The sequence below is a fragment of the Podarcis filfolensis genome (genome assembly GCF_964270895.1).
Source record: "Podarcis filfolensis genome assembly, chromosome: 6".
Classification (NCBI taxonomy): Eukaryota; Metazoa; Chordata; class Lepidosauria; order Squamata; family Lacertidae; genus Podarcis; species Podarcis filfolensis.
Window position 1 is genome coordinate 18,784,914 of NC_139609.1, and position 15,810 is coordinate 18,800,723.

The 15,810-nt window shown below is 45.8% G+C and overlaps 2 protein-coding genes across 3 annotated transcripts in view; both read left to right on the forward strand.

Annotated features, from left to right (window-relative positions):
* LOC310765406 (complement factor H-related protein 5-like) overlaps positions 1–15,810 on the forward strand; it is a 316,979-nt gene that overhangs the window by 298,351 nt on the left and 2,818 nt on the right. The window lies entirely within an intron of this gene.
* Positions 1–15,810, forward strand: part of CRB1 (crumbs cell polarity complex component 1) — a 163,150-nt gene that overhangs the window by 63,944 nt on the left and 83,396 nt on the right. For both annotated transcript variants that reach the window (XM_083620240.1, XM_083620239.1), the window contains one exon: positions 13,667–13,862. In XM_083620240.1, the coding sequence (XP_083476366.1) occupies positions 13,667–13,862 (196 nt within the window). The remainder of the gene's footprint in view (positions 1–13,666; positions 13,863–15,810) is intronic.

Here is a 15,810-nt window from a genome sequence, read left to right on the forward strand (position 1 = left end):
CTCCCGTTGCTGTGTCCCAGCTCCTGCCAACCTAGCAGTTCGAAAGCATGCCAGTGGAAGTAGATAAATAGGTACTGCTGTGGCGGGAAGGTAAACAGCATTTCCGTGCGATCTGGTTTCCGTCACGGTGTTCCGTTGCACCAGAAGTGGTTTAGTTATACTGGCCACATGACCCGGAAAGTTGTCTGTGGACAAACGCTGGCTCCCTTGGCCTGAAAGCGAGATGAGTGCCGCAACCCCATAGTCGCCTTTGACTGGACTTAACCGCCCAGAGCAGTGCAGGGAAACGCTGTTTACCTTCCTGCCGGAGCGGTACCTATTTATCTACTTGTACTGCGTGCTTTTGAACTGCTAGGTTGGCAGGAGCAGGGACCGAGCAATGGGAGCTCAGCCCGTTGCTGGGATTTGAACCGCCGACCTTCTGATCGGCAAGCCCTAGGCTCTGTGGTTTAACCCACATTGCCACCCACGTCCCTTAGCATAGAGTTAGCTATACTTATATTCAATGAAATCAATAGACTTAAATTCCTCAGCAGATTTTGATGTGGGCCAGTATGTCTCAAAGCAGAGCACTGCTAGGATATTTCCATTCTTGTTTTGTTCAATAACATGACAGAAACTTGTCAGATTCTTTTGACGGTAACAATGTTTAAATGGCATTATACAGACTAAAAACACGAGGCTGCAACCACTTGGAGTTTCTTATGAACAATTTGGCAGTGCCTTTTTTTGAGGGGTGTATTTTTTCACCACTCACTGTGAAAATATTTGCTTATTCATTTAAACTGTGCTCCCCCGCACTTTCCCTCACTCTCCCTCACCAATAGTGTCTTGCAGCAAAATTGGATTGCAATGTCACTGATTAAGTAAAATCACCCATATAATTGATCTGGGAAGAAAAGACCAGCTTCCAAGGGGGAAAATAGCACAGGAAAAGCAACTACAGGGACAAGAATACCACACCAGACCCTCCAAGTGCCCCTATTTTCCAGGGACAGTCCTGGATTTACAGAAGCCATCCTGGTTTCTGATCAGATCCCAGAATGTCCCGCTTTTCCCTAGGATGTCCCTATTTTCACCAGAGAAATGTTGGGAGGGTATGGAGTTCTGTAACCCCTGAGCAATGGAGATAAGTAACTATACAACCTTTAGAAAACAGCCCTGCATATGGAAGTTTTTTAAATGTTCTATTATTATTATTATTATTATTATTATTATTATTATTATTATTTGGAAGCTACCCAGAGTGTCACAGTCCGGTCTACAGGCGATTGAAGTCCCGGCTGAGGACGTCGGGACCAGGGGCAAGATGGCGGGGTGGGAGCAGGAATGGGAGTCCAGAAACCAGGGGCCCAAGGGTCAGGAAGCACGGAGTCACAAATTCAAGGGTCCGAGGGTCAAGAAGCAAGCAGTCACAAAGTCAAGGGTCCGAGGGTTGAGAAGCAAGGAGTCAAGAAGCCGAGGATCAGGAATCAAGAAGCTAAACACAGCAAGGCAGGAAACAAGTTGCTGTGGCAAAGAGCCAAAGTGAAATGCTGACCTTATATCCCTTCCCAGCTCTTGCCACCAGGTGCTGTGAGTTACCAAGCGGCCTCACCTGTGCGGCCACGCCTTGCCTCTCCAGAACAAACTTAGGAAGGCCCCAGTCCTGCGAAGCCCTACTGGTCACAGGGCCTGGCTCCTGCGTACACTCCGGACACAGAGTACCTGCAGCAACCTAGTCAGATGGGCAGGGTATAAATAATAAAATGATGGTGGTGGAATAGGATGTCCCTATTTTCATTGGAGTAATGTTCGAGGCTATGCCGTGCCAGTTTTAAAAAAGAAAAGTAAGTTAGCGTTTCCCTGAAGAAACTGGTAGTTTCCAACCTGGAAGTAAAAGGTGGTGAATATTTTGTGCAGCACTATCTAAAAACAAATGGACACAAACACACACAAAAACCACTCCTAAACAAACAAGGTTTATTAGGCAATTTCTAGTGAGCTAACGAGACAAAAACAGAGCAGACACTGCACAGACATTATACAAAGACATTATGATGGCTGCAAGCATTTTTGGAGAATGTGGATTAAAAATAGACTTAAGCCACTGTCCCCTCCCCCCGCCACGAGTGCAGGGGTATGTAGAAAGGCAAAAACAGATCTCCTCTGTTGACTGACATCGGTTTCATTTGGGAGCCTGCCTTCAGTTAAGATCCATCATGCGCACACTGAGTGTTATTTCAAACAAGAAGTGTGTTGCCTTCCTGCCGCCCTGCTGTTACCAGTAGGTGTCTCAGCTCAGGCCAAGTGATGAGAGAAACTACCGAACCGCAGGAAAAGCTGGAGAGGGGAAGGAAGGAAAAGCCCATTAACTGCCAGCATGGCTGCTCTGAAATGATCACATTCGACCCGGACCTCCTGTCGTACGGAGGAAGCTGCATTTGTAACTTGCGACTCTCAGCCAAGCCTAAGGTTGTAGCACAGGGACGGACTCCTTGATGGACAGCGGGACATAATCCCCTCACCTCCAGGGACCATGAGAGAGAGGACAACGTTCAAGTTAGGGAAGAACCAAAACTTAGACAGGACTGGGGTAGCCCAGCAGGCGTGGTGAAGAGACACTGGGCAGCCAATTCACAAACAGTAACTGGTTCCCTGCCTCCCTTCTTCTCTCTGTTTTGTTTAAATTTTTACCAGTTAATTTCCACTGGTCGTCCCAATGCTTTGGCACTGATCGCTTACCTTCGAACATGTCAGAGCTGAAAAAGGGACAGTCCTGTGTACTTGTAACCTCTGTCCTCACGCTAAGGAGCACTGCTGGAGGCACACACACCCACACACCCACACCCTCCCATTACTAGTTTCCAAAGGAAGTGTTTGTAAATTGAGCTTAACATTTCCCCTCTCAAAAATTTAAAAACAGACGGTTTAATCTTGCCAAGGAAGTGGTTGGATACATTGTGAAAAAGCTGCAACTCAATCTTACTCAGCACCATTTATTATCGGGATATGTGAATCCCTCTCTCTCTCTCTCTCTCTCTCTCTCTGTGTGTGTGTGTGTGTGTGTGTGCGCGTGCCTGGGAAGAAAGGAAGGAGTGTACTGGCATATATTGTGTTCATATGCATTTACATTCACTGGAGTCAAGCAAGATTGTTTTCCTTTTATAGCACGATCATATGCATGCTTTCTCAGATGAAAATGCCACAGCTTTCAACTGAGTTTACTCAGAGGCAGGTGGATTTAGGATTGCTTCGTCAAGAGCTTTAACCTCTGCAAACCAAGGGAAAAGTCTGGGTCGGGGAGAGGAGAGGAGAGTGCAAGAAGCAAGCTAAGGAAATGTTTACAGGCAATTTCAAATATCACCCCCAAAGGCAGCATAGTCCAGGGTCTATCAGGAGCAGGCAACCAATTGCTGCAAAATGTGGAGAACTGGAAAAATGGGAAACGGAGCAAACGGAAATGGACAGATCCGTCCATCCCTAATTACAGTACAGGAGGCCTCTGCATAAACAGCTTCCCTAGGCACTGAGTGGATGTCCATTCATAAAAATTACCAGTGTAACATAATTGCTCCCTCTTGGTAGTCATCAAAGTGTCGTATCATAAGTGTAGGTCATATTATGTAAGTACAAAGGGGTTGCTAATTTGGAATCCAGCCTGCCCATTTTAATTAAACATTGTTACATTTATCTGTGCAGCATGAGAGCCAGTAATTGTGGAGCTTGTGGTTGGGGGCAGCAGCTGTAGCCTGTGAAATGACCCTAAGCCAGCCTGGGACTTGGACCAAGTTTCATGCCTTGTCCCCTACTAAGACCTTCGTTGCTTTGGTTCATAGCTGTCAACCGTCCCTTATTTGGCGGGAAACTCCCTTATCCCAGCGCCGTGTCCCACTGCTGTCCCTTATTGATGATGTCCCTTAAATTTCCCGGGTTTCAAAGGAAGCAGCTCCTTTCCCTCCCTGCCTGCTGGCCAGGGAGGAGGGAGGCTCCAGCTGTGTTGCTTGGCTGCGTTGCTCACCCAATAAGGATTCTAAGAATGACTCGGGGGTGGAGCTTGCATGCCTTGTGCCGATCAAATTGGCCGCGTTGCCTGGAGACTCGCCTTTGCTCAGCGCTTCCCAGCAGAGAGGTGACGGTGGTTTTCCTTGCTGCATCCCCTTTGCTGGGTTGCTGCGCTGTCGGAACCACCGCTTGAGGCTTCGTTTGGCTGCTGGCTGGGCTTTCTGCCTTTGGCTCAGAGGGGCTCAGATATTGAACATACCTGTGTCCTGAAAATCCCTTATTTTGGCTGCTGATCCCTTACTTTCGAGGCTGCTGGTCCCTTATTTTCAAATCTGTAAGTTGACAGCTATGCTTTGGTTCCTTCCAAACCACTTAAATTTTCAGTGATCTGCAGAGTCGAGTCTGGTTCCTGTTCCACCCACCATCTCTTCTTTGCAAAGCAGCCCATTCTGACTCCAAAAAAGGCTTCCCCACTTAGAAACCATAAAACCAACTTTAGGCACATGGAAGATCTGTATGCAGAAGCAGCCTGCAGGACTCCTCTCTGCCTTGACAGTCCTCTCCCAGATTTTGGAGGCAACACATTTAATACGTGTTTGTCCTCTCCCTCCCTCCAGTCACTTCAGTCAGGGAAACCCAAGAGTCACTAGCAATAGCTGAATTGTCAGGAGCATGGGAGAGGTTGAAAGTAGAGGCAACAGAGGAAAGAAAGTGGGGCATAAAACACAAGCCCAAAGAGACTACATACGTTGACATATGGCTTGAGAACAGCTTCCAGCAGCAATGCCTAAAATAATAAGGGTAAAAATTCCATAAAGGGGTAGTTTGCTGTTTCTGCCGCAGTAAAATATTGGATTTTAAAGTCTGCTTAATGGAGTGATTTATCAGAAGCCTTCTATTTATTTATTTTTTTGTGATGGCTGTTGTTGTTCTGGTTGTTGTTTTCTGCTTTTCTGCACCTCGCCGTGAGATGTGTTAAATGCACGAGCCGGAGGGATTCTTGGATGAAACCCCCAAGGTGTCCCTGCTGGTAATAAAAATCCTCATTTAGTCTGTCAGAGGGAGCTTGCCTATTGCTGTTATCCCAGCCTGACACCATGAATCACAGTGGGGAATCATCCAGCCTCATCTCATTTCCCCAGGATGTTAAAAAGCTTATAACTTTTGATGTGCATGCCGAGGACTTGCAATAAATCGACAGCGGTAATGCTAACCAAATGCTCTCGTTACTGGCTCCGGGTTGCTACTTGCTCCACAGGCTCTTGCAGGCTGCTCTTACGCGGCTGGTATGCCGTGTGCTTCTTCCCTCAAAGAGCTGAGAAATGTCTCACATAATTCTCACACAAATGGAAGAGGTTATTGTGCAGGGATAATGGGAGGGCGGAACATTTAAGGCAGCCAGAGGAGGAGGAGGGGTGGGTGGCTGCAAGAGGAATCTGCATTTTTATTACGATAATGCACCGCACATGTGCGCTCTGTCGACGGTGCATGTGCTGCACAGCTGTTAAATAATGGAACGCAACTGGTGCCGGGATAGGCTGGCGATCAAACGTAGCATCTCGCCATTACTTTTAATGCTCTTTAATCCAAAGACCGCAGAATTTGGAAATCTAGTCCAGACAGTGGCTTCTCATGCTCCTGATTTCACATTGTAAGGCACGGCTGAGCGTAGGGGATTGACAGTGTAGATAGTCTCCATGCAGAGACCAGGCCAAGCCACACAAAGCATCTCTCACATCTGAATTGTGGGGGTCTTCCATGTACCTCTCATGGTAGATCCATTACCTGATCCTAGCTAGTATTCCAGAGCTCCCCAAGTTTGGCATGCTGTCCTTCCTATGTTTTATATAGAAAGGCAAGGGCACTCTGATAAGAAAGATCAAACAAAGACTTGGTTGTGTGTGTGTGTGTGTGTGTGTGTTGGTTCGCCAGAGGAGATATTAAACTTTCCAGCCTATGTTGGCCTTATAAAACACTGAGCCTCAGCTCCGGCTATTTCTGAGGTTCCTGATAAAGTTTATTGGTCCTATCTTTTTCATGACATAGCTATTAAAGCCAACTTGTAACGCTCTGATTCTACGACAGTTTTATATCCATTTCACTTCCACGGCTTCCTCCACAAAGAAGTGCATACAAATCCACAAACTAGAAATTAAATAGGTTCACTTTAAAATGTGGAACGAACAAAATTCTTCTCCATTCCTAAGTACCTGGAATCTCCAAAGGCAAGGCTTATAGACCTTGCTCTGCTTGGAGCAGAAGAAACATCTGCTATGTTGCTCTCTAGTTGACCTGGGGGTAGCATTGCTTCTGCCAGCCCATCAGGGTTCAGCTGACGCAAGGGACCATTGTAAGTCTATAAAGTGGCTTGCTCTGGCCTGGCTCTCCCGCCACTTTGACAGAGTGAGCTGTCAGCAGATTGCTTAACCTTGCACGATCCCCTTCCCACTTTATTCCATGCCATCAGCTCCAATGGTCAGAATGCTTACCTCTCCCACAGTTTGGTCAACTTTCACTGGGATTTGATTAGATGCTAGGAGAGGATCTATCCTTCGTTCCTCATGTTAGTGAGTTCAGCAGAGTGCCATTCCTTTGCAGATTAAAAAGGAGCTTGGATAATTTTAGACTTTTAGTATTAATAATCCAGGATGCTTTAAGGAAGACTGGATGTTCCTGGTATTAACCCCCCCCCCCTTTTCTCTCCCTGAAAATAATAACCACACACACAAAAATTTAGTGAAAAGGTGAAATTAACATTTACTCACTCAAAAATAGCAAATACAGCAGCACGGTGTAGGCAGGCTAAAAATGCTAATTAAGTTACTAACGAATACTAAAGTCTAGCTTAAAAATGGAGTCTGAGCTACAGCTCAGACACACGGATGCTCTCACATTACAGACATGGTGGGGAAAAGTGGAAGGGGCAGGGAAGAGCATATTAAGTTACACCCCTTCCTGTTTGGGGACAAAAGGGAAGTGATCTCGCCAGAGGCAGAGCTAGCTGCTCCGGCACTCGGAGTGGTGCACATGCTGTGGGGCCTGTGGGGTGGGGCGAGCATCCCAGGCAGGCAGCATGGCGATGGCACACCCCCTGTTAGGTTTCTGTTTATTGCCCCTGTGCAGTGCTTGGAGTCACAAGACTCTGTTTACATTCCAGGAATTCCAGACTGTTGGAAGTCTCATGGGAGACGGGAGACGGATGTTGATATTACTGGTTTCCTATTTTCTTTGTTCCAGTTGCCTCTCAGCTTTCACAGAGGGAGGATGTTTTTGTTTTTTTCTGTCTGCGTAGTTAGAAATAAAACTCTTAGCATGTAGCTCATATTTCTCGTCCTCCGCTGCTGCTGGATACTCTGCGTAATGGGGAAATGTGCCTGGAGCCTCATCAAAGGCTCAGGTCGTTAATCAACGTCGGAGGGCTCGACAGGAGGAGTAGCTCGGCCGAACGCAAGTTCCGACACCCCCCTCAGGGATGACATCCAAGGTGGACCACATCCACCGCACTCCCCTTCCTACGCCAGTGGATCTCACAGAATCCTCTCTAGGAAGTACCACAGGAAGACACTATGAGCTTCAGCCCCTATTATGTGCTTATCCCACACTTTGCTGGATCTTGTCCAGTACTTTTATTTGAATCACTAGAGACACAAGCTGCTATAGCCACAAAAGTTTGTGTGGGTCACAATGTTTCCTTTATTGCCTCCTTAAAAGGTAAAGGTAAAGGTACCCCTGCCCGTACAGGACAGTCGTGTCCGACTCTAGGGTTGTGCGCCCATCTCACTTAAGAGGCCAGGGGCCAGCGCTGTCCAGAGACACTTCCGGGTCACGTGGCCAGCGTGACGAAGCTGCTCTGGCGAGCCAGCACCAGCGCAGCACACAGAAACACCGTTTACCTTCCCGCTATAAAGCGGTACCTATTTATCTACTTGCACTTAAGGGTGCTTTCGAACTGCTAGGTGGTCTCCATGCTAGGTGGTCTCCCTAAAGACGGGAGCTCACCCCGCCGCGGGGATTCGAACTGCCGACCATGCGATCGGCAAGCCCTAGGCACTGAGGTTTTACCCACAGCGCCACCCGTGTCCCTTACCTCCTTACACCACCTTGCCTCCTTACATGGCCCATATTTGGTAGGCTGTTAGGTAGGCTATTATTTTGTTTACAGATGGGGAATTGGGGCAGAGAGAGAATGATTTGCCCAAGGCTAGGACGTGACATGCTGCCCAGTTGGGGGAACAGAGCCATTTCCCTCTATCATCACCTTCCAAATTCCAGGTGAAAGCCATCTGAATCATTTGTTTGCTTGATATGTCTGCCACCAAACTACAACATGTGCCCTTTTCTTTAATTGAAAATACTTAAGTTTAAAATTCACCGGACTGGAGTCTTCTGTTTTTTTTTAATTTTGAGGAATGTAAATACAGTATACCAAATTTGTTTAGTAGAATAACTTTTATGGCAGGGCATTGCATGCAAATGCCAAAACAATTCTATATCCATTTTCCCTCCTCCTCCTCTTCCATGTCTCTTAAAATCCCATGTTTTTACAAGTTGACTGCAGCAGTAGAGACCGGGGGGGAATCCCTCCCATATACAATCCATCACATTGGCTAGACATTTTATAGATGGAAAGGACTTTTCGCTCAGTTGCCTAAGGCCGGATACTTGATTTGACAGACCAATGGCCTGATCCAACATAGCAAATCCTGTGGTTTCATGTTAATAATCAGGCTGTTTTTCGGCCCGTAGTTTTGAATCTGGCTATGCTGAGACTCTCGATACACACTGCGTTTATTTTTGTCACTGTGTTTTCAAATGTTCGCAGGGAGCTGCTGTTAACAAGCCCTGACAGATTTACGGTCACTAGACATAGTTTGGCAAATGCACACTAAAAAAAATAAAAAAATCCTTATGATGAATTCATAGAGCAAATAAAACAAAACAAAACAGAGACTTGCTTCATGTAATGATGGTGTAAGGATGGCATAAGTCCAGAATTTCCCGGATATAGATGGGATTCGGCCTTTGGAAACAGTATCTGGGCAGAAATCACTTAAACGTCCAGGAAAATCTGGACATAAGGCAACCAATGTCGGAAGCGTAGAAAACTAGCTCAAAAACTCAACAACTTTGGCCCCCCTCACCAAACGAAGTTCAACAACTTTGCCAAGAAAAGCTCAACAACTTCTGTGTATGGAATTTCACTTTTTGAAATACGGCAACCCTATGATGGTGCCTTTTTAGTCTTAAAACTGGCTCACACAGTGGTTCAGCAGGTAAAGTTAACAGACGGTGGGACATAGCAACAATTTTCGAGTTGAAAGATGTTCCCCGTTCATCCAGTGATCCAGACAGCATTAAAAAAAGATGTACGCTGAATGTATGGGGTGGAGGAGGAGTATACATTCATATAGATGTGTGATCTGATATCCAGGTGCCCCACAACACATTCTCTGTGCTGGGGGGACGGATTTCATGAGCCAAAGTTTCACTCCTGTGTCTCGCAGCATGTACAATATTTACTCCCAGGGTTTGTATGTGAACCAGTTCTTAAAGTACAACACTTGTACCATTCATGGAGCACTGGAGATGTGCAACTCTGGATTATTTTTAGTCAGAGTAAGGCAACATGTTGTTGAGTGCCCATTGTCTATGCCCCCATCACTTAACTGCTCCCTACCATGGTTTAGTGCAGTCCTGGCTGGCCAAGTCTTAGAAAGAAGGCAAGTAAACATATGATGATGATGCAGTAATATTGCCCCAACGTGGTCTGTGCAAGTCACTGCCTATCTATGCTAGTGAAATCTATTGTAGAAGCACCAAATAGGCCAAATAATAAATTAAGGGTGTGTGGTGGCTCCATGTGTGTGGCAAAATAACATGATAAGGGGGCGTGCTTCAATTGTGGTGCCAATCCCCACTCCCGAGTTGGATCAGGACCCCCACAAAGCCTCATGCCGCTCTCTTGTTTTTCTTTTTCTGAAACATATACTTTTCTATATGTCTATGTTTCTCCACAGCCATAGGCTTTGCAAGAAGTAAGAGCACTGGATTCTCTTTTTTCTGTTAAAGATTCATTTAAGTTTTTAAAATATCCTTATTTTGCTCTGCTTTAACAACAAAAAACAAGCAAGCTCAGAACATTTCAGAACCCCACATGATGCATTCTAGACATTCTCTTGTAGTGTAAAGTCCAGAAAACACAAACAAGGAATTAAAAATGCATAAACAATACATATCATTCAGGTACCGCTGCAGCGGGAAGGTAAATGGCATTTCCATGTGCTCTGGTTTCCGTCACGGTGTCCCGTTGAGCCAGAAGTGGCTTAGTCGTGCTGGCCACAAGACATGGAAAGCTGTCTGTGGACAAACACCGGCTCCCTCGGCCTGAAAGCGAGATGAGCACCGCAACCCACTGGCGGAGGAATGGGGTGCGGAGGAAGTGGACCACCCCTGGCACCACTATTCCAGTAGGGTGCCATCGCAGCGGTCCCCCTGGATATGCACCGTGCACCCCCCCACGCCCCGGGCGTCACACCCCCCAGAATGCGCGCCATGACCCTGTGGGTGGCATACCACGCCCCTAGGATGCATGTCACACCCCCATGGGCGGAGTGTCATGCCCCCGGGGGCATCAGCCACACCCCCACCTGCTCTCCACCCCCCCAGTAGCGGAGCATGCAGCTTCGCCACTGCTGCAACCCCATAGTTGCCTTTGACTGGACTTAACCATCCAGGGGTCCTGTACCTTTATACCCCTTTTTTTAAAGAGTCACTGGCAGTTCACTGACTCCTTTAAAAAAATGGGGATAATTTTCACCTTTGCTACAGAATTGCTGTGCTGTTGAGTGGTATGGTGTAGGGATAGCACAAAGCTGCTTCAGCATATGACAGCAATGCTAACACGAGGAACACCAGCACAGTCATTGGGGAGGGGAATAACGTTCTCTTGAACTTGTAAATACAAAGCCATCAGTATGGAGCTGGGCATGATGCAACATGTAGATAGGACCAGAGCAACGCAGCCTTCAGTAACCAACAGCTGTTCTGTAGTAATTGCAATGCTCACAGTAAATCTCGATGGCATGGCAGCCAAATACCAGTGGGCAACCGGGATCCTCTTCCCCTGCTACGTTTGCACCAGCTGAGCTGCGCCAATACTAGAGCAAGCATGTGAGATATGCCCAATAAACTCAGCACAGCCAAGGCAGCGAACAGAACATGCCCAGAATTAATCCGCCAGCAACTCAAACTGCAGCAATTTATGAGGGTGAATAAGAGCCAAAATCAAGGCGTCAACTTGCACTGTTTTATCATTATCAGAAGAAGAAGAAATCAAGACGAAAGGTGCCAAATGAAAGAAGAATTTCATGATGCGCATTTCATGAGTACTTTTTTAAAAATTGAAAATTATTTTCTGAATCTTATTTTTCTGTCTTTCACTTTTAATCTCTTTTCTACCCTTTTTCTTTCTCCGTGTCTTTCCCCCCTCGCTTAAAAAAGGGAAAATATATGTTTTTGGTTTCTTCCATGAACCTTAATAGAATTATTTTATTTTTTAAAAAATCTGCACGATGGAAGATAGAAGAGAATAAATATCAGCTTAAGGTCCAGACTTCAGAAAGGCTGTAGGTCAGTGACAGACCCCATGCCTTGTAAGGAAGAGGTCCCAGATTTAACCAGATATGGCTGGGATTAAGATTCCCACCTGAAACCCTGGAGACCTGTGGCTAATGTAGTTTTTACAGAGCTAGAAAAATCAATGGTCCAACTCTGTGATTCTAATATTTAGTTAGTTTGTAGAAAACATCAGGGCCAGTGCAAGGCAGTAAAGCACAAAAGGCAGACAGTTATCACCTTCCTCTTCTTCTGCCCCCCTCTGCACAGTTTTTTAGAGGAAAGAGCTGTAGCTACATGGCCATTTCCTATGTCCTATGTTGCAGGGATGCAGGTGGCGCTGTGGTCTAAACCACGGAGCCTCTTGGACTTGCCAATCAGAAGGTCGGCAGTTCGAATCCCCACAGTGGGGTGAGCTCCCATTGCTCTGTCCCAGCTCCTGCCAACCTAGCAGTTCGAAAGCACACCAGTGCAAGTAGATAAATAGGTACTGCTGTGGTGGTAAGATAAATGGAGTTTCCATGCGCTCTGGTTTCTGTCATGGTGTCCCATTGTGCCAGAAGTGGTTAAGTCATGCTGGCCACATGACCCAGAAAGCTGACTGTGGACAAACACTGGCTCCCTCGGCCTGAAAGCAAGATGAGCGCCGCAACCCCAGAGTCGCCTTTGTCTGGACTTAACCGTCCAGGGGTCCTTTATCTTTTTTTACCTTTACCTGCTGTTGCCCCAGTTGTAGCAGCACTAACACTCCCAAGATTTTCAGGGACATTTCACTTCTCACTTCCGTGCTCTGATGGAATCCTTCAGAGCAATGCATTTAGGGTGAGGTGGCCCCAGAGGGAGCTTGTGCTACCACAACGGCCACAATGATGAAAAAAACTGATGAAAGTTTAACAGCATTTTATTGCCACTTAACAGAGGCAACTAAACATTAAATATTGCTTGCTGCCGTAACAGCAAAATGACAGTGAGCCAGGCATCCCCCAGGGCCGCCTTACCCACAGAGCTTCAATCATAGAATAGTAGAGGAGGAGAATCCTAGAAGGTGTTGTAAACAATAAAAATCTGCCCTTTTTCCCTTATGGGGTATCCAAGAGCCCGTATAGAGTCCTTATGTGGGTTCCCTATTGGTAGGAGAAAATAACAGAGGCCAACCAGAGAATATTGAGAAGCAAAGCAGCTAGTAAGCCTGATCTTTATTGGTCTGTTGCAACAGGATGCTCTCCTCACACACAGAAAAGGAGGAGGACCTCGAACAATAGCGTGCAAGGCCTTATACAGACATTTTAAATTCCCTGCCCTGGAGCTCAAGACCACTCCTCCATACATCATACATACATCACAGAAGGGGTGTAACCCAAGACCACCCCCCACAAACATCATACCTACATCACAGAAAAGGTGGTCTACAACAGAAATTTGAATGTTGTTTTTCCTTTCTGCCAGGTTATCTGATAATGCCTTATCTGATTGCCTTTCCTGGTAGTCTTTTCCTGGTAGTCTGTCACACTTTGAAATGGTGATTACTAAATTCCTGTAACAAGGAAGGTTTTTTTCACCTCCTCCCTCCTTGCAGAGAAACAATTGGTCAGCTTGGGAGTCAAAATGGTTTCAGGACTGTCTTCCTGTGCTGCTTCAGACATGTGGTTTATATATTTATGCACGTGTTTGCTTGGTACATTTATGAACATTTATTATTATATATAAAATTCTTATTACAATGGGACCACAAGGATCACCTCGTCCAGCCCTCTTCCATGCAGGAATCTTTTGCCCAACATGAGACTCGAACCCATCAGATTAAGATTCTCATGGTCTACTGACTGAAGAGATCTACTTTCTGTCATTGTGGTTACCTGATCCTTTTTCCAAATCGCCAATGGCTACTGGCCACTTAAAATTTCTAGGAACAAGAAGAACTAGAATAAAAATAAACATTGTAAGATCCGAGAGCCAAAAGGTTCTGACGTCTTGCCAAGCGACCATCTCTTATCAAAATCACTTTCCAGAACAGGTGCTTTTGATGCGCACCCTTCAAACTTCCCCCTTTATCTGTCTTTTTCCACAGGTATCAACTGTGAGCTGGAAATTGACGAGTGTTTGTCACAGCCTTGCCTGAATGGCGGAACCTGTCATGATAGACTGGGTGGCTATTACTGTTCCTGTCCACTTGGCTTCCTGGGTGATCTCTGTGCCGTCAACATTGATGAGTGTGCGAGTCAGCCATGCCTCAATGGGGGGCAGTGTATTGATGGTATCAACGGGTACGTAATCTCAGTGTTGGGAAATGTGCTTGCAACAGATGACAAGCACTTGTTTCCTTTATCCTAATAGACTGGAATCACCTCTAGGCCAGGTAGGCTGAGAATGTGAATGATGATGATGATGATGATGATGATAATAATAATAATAATAATAATAATAATTTATACCCCGCCCATCTGGCTGGGTTTCCCCAGCCACTCTGGGCGGCTTCCAACAAAACACTAAAATACAATAACCTTTCTTCTTCTTCTTCTTCTTCTTCTTCTTCTTCTTATTATTATTATTATTATTATTATTATTATTATTTGGTTAAAATTTGACCTTTCACTGATTCCAGCTAGAATCTGGGTATTGTATTGTATTGATCTTTATTACGGCCATTGGCCCATCACACGACAATTTCCCATACCAACATAATGTACTTAAACCTCCAAATTTAAAACCGCCAAAACTTACAAACAACAGACAAGAACCAAAGCAAAATAAAAATAAAAGACCAACATCATACATTACAATAAATTTGTAACATAAACATCGCCCTCTGCTCATAAATTAGTAGAAGACATCAATGGTGATATCACCTAATTACAACCTAAAACATAGATCATAGTTTAAAGGGATTATCCGAGCCGCACAGGAGTCCGTTTCTCTTCTTTAGGGATAGGACGCTGATCAAGAATCTTGCAACCATGAGTGATCTTAGGGGGTCATCATCATTTAATAGATATCTCAGTTTGGCTTCATAGAATCTGGGTATATTTAGAAATATAGCGGAGACCTCAACCCAGCCAAAATGGAAAAATTGTGATTTTTCTCTAAAATATGATCCTTCCATTTATGGTGTGCGATGGAGACTGCTTTCCTTAGGAAAATATATTTTAGGCATTCAAAACTGGGGGTAATGAATAATAAAATAATAGAGCTTTAGATTTGGACTTGGAATTGAACAGTAGCTGCTGTTTATGCCACTATACAGGTCGTCTAGTTCATCCTCTTGCGTAGTGCTGGAATTTACATTGTCATAATAATGATAATAATTTATTATTTATAACCCGCCCATCTGGCTGGGTTTCCCCAGCCACTCGGGGCGGCTCCCAACAGAATATTAAAAACACGATAAAACATCAAACATTAAAAACTTGCCTAAACAGGGCTGGCTTCAGATGTCTTCTAAAAGCCAGATAGTTGTTTATTTCCTTGACATCTGATGGAAAGGCATTCCACAGGGCAGGCGCCACTACTGAGAAGGCCCTCTGCCTGGTTCCCTGTCACCTCAATTCTCACAGGGAGGGAACTGCCAGAAGGCCCTCAGAGCTGGACCTCAGTGTCCAGGCTGAACAATGAGGGTGGAGATGCTCCTTGAGGTATACTGGGCTGAGGCCATTTAGGGCTTTAAAGGTCAGCACCAACACTTTGAATTGTGCTCGGAAACATACTGGGAGCCAATGTAGGTCTTTCAGGACCAGTGTTATGTGGTCTCGGCAGCCACTCCCAGTCACCAGTCTGGCTGCAGCATTCTGGATTAGTTGTAGTTTCCAGGTCACCTTCAAAGGTAGCCCCACGTCGAGCGCATTGCAGTAGTCCAAGCGGGAGATAACTAGAGCATGCACCACTCTGGTGATACAGTCTGCAGGCAGGTAGGGTCTCAGCCTGCATACCAGATGGAGCTGGTAGACAGCTGCCAGATGGACATCCAGCCTCTTTTAAAATACCTGCTGCAATGAACACCCATGGGGTCTGGTACCAAGCTCCACTTATACATCAGAACAGAGGTGGTTCACCTGTACCCTCCAGATGTTGCTGACTGCATAATCCTTTGGCTATGATGACCAAGCCTGATGGGAATTGTAATTCAGCAACATCTGGAGGGCACAGATTTAGCCATCCATGCATTAGAGTGTCTAAAGCGGCGATGGGAGACCTGTAGTCTCCCAGATGTTGGGTATC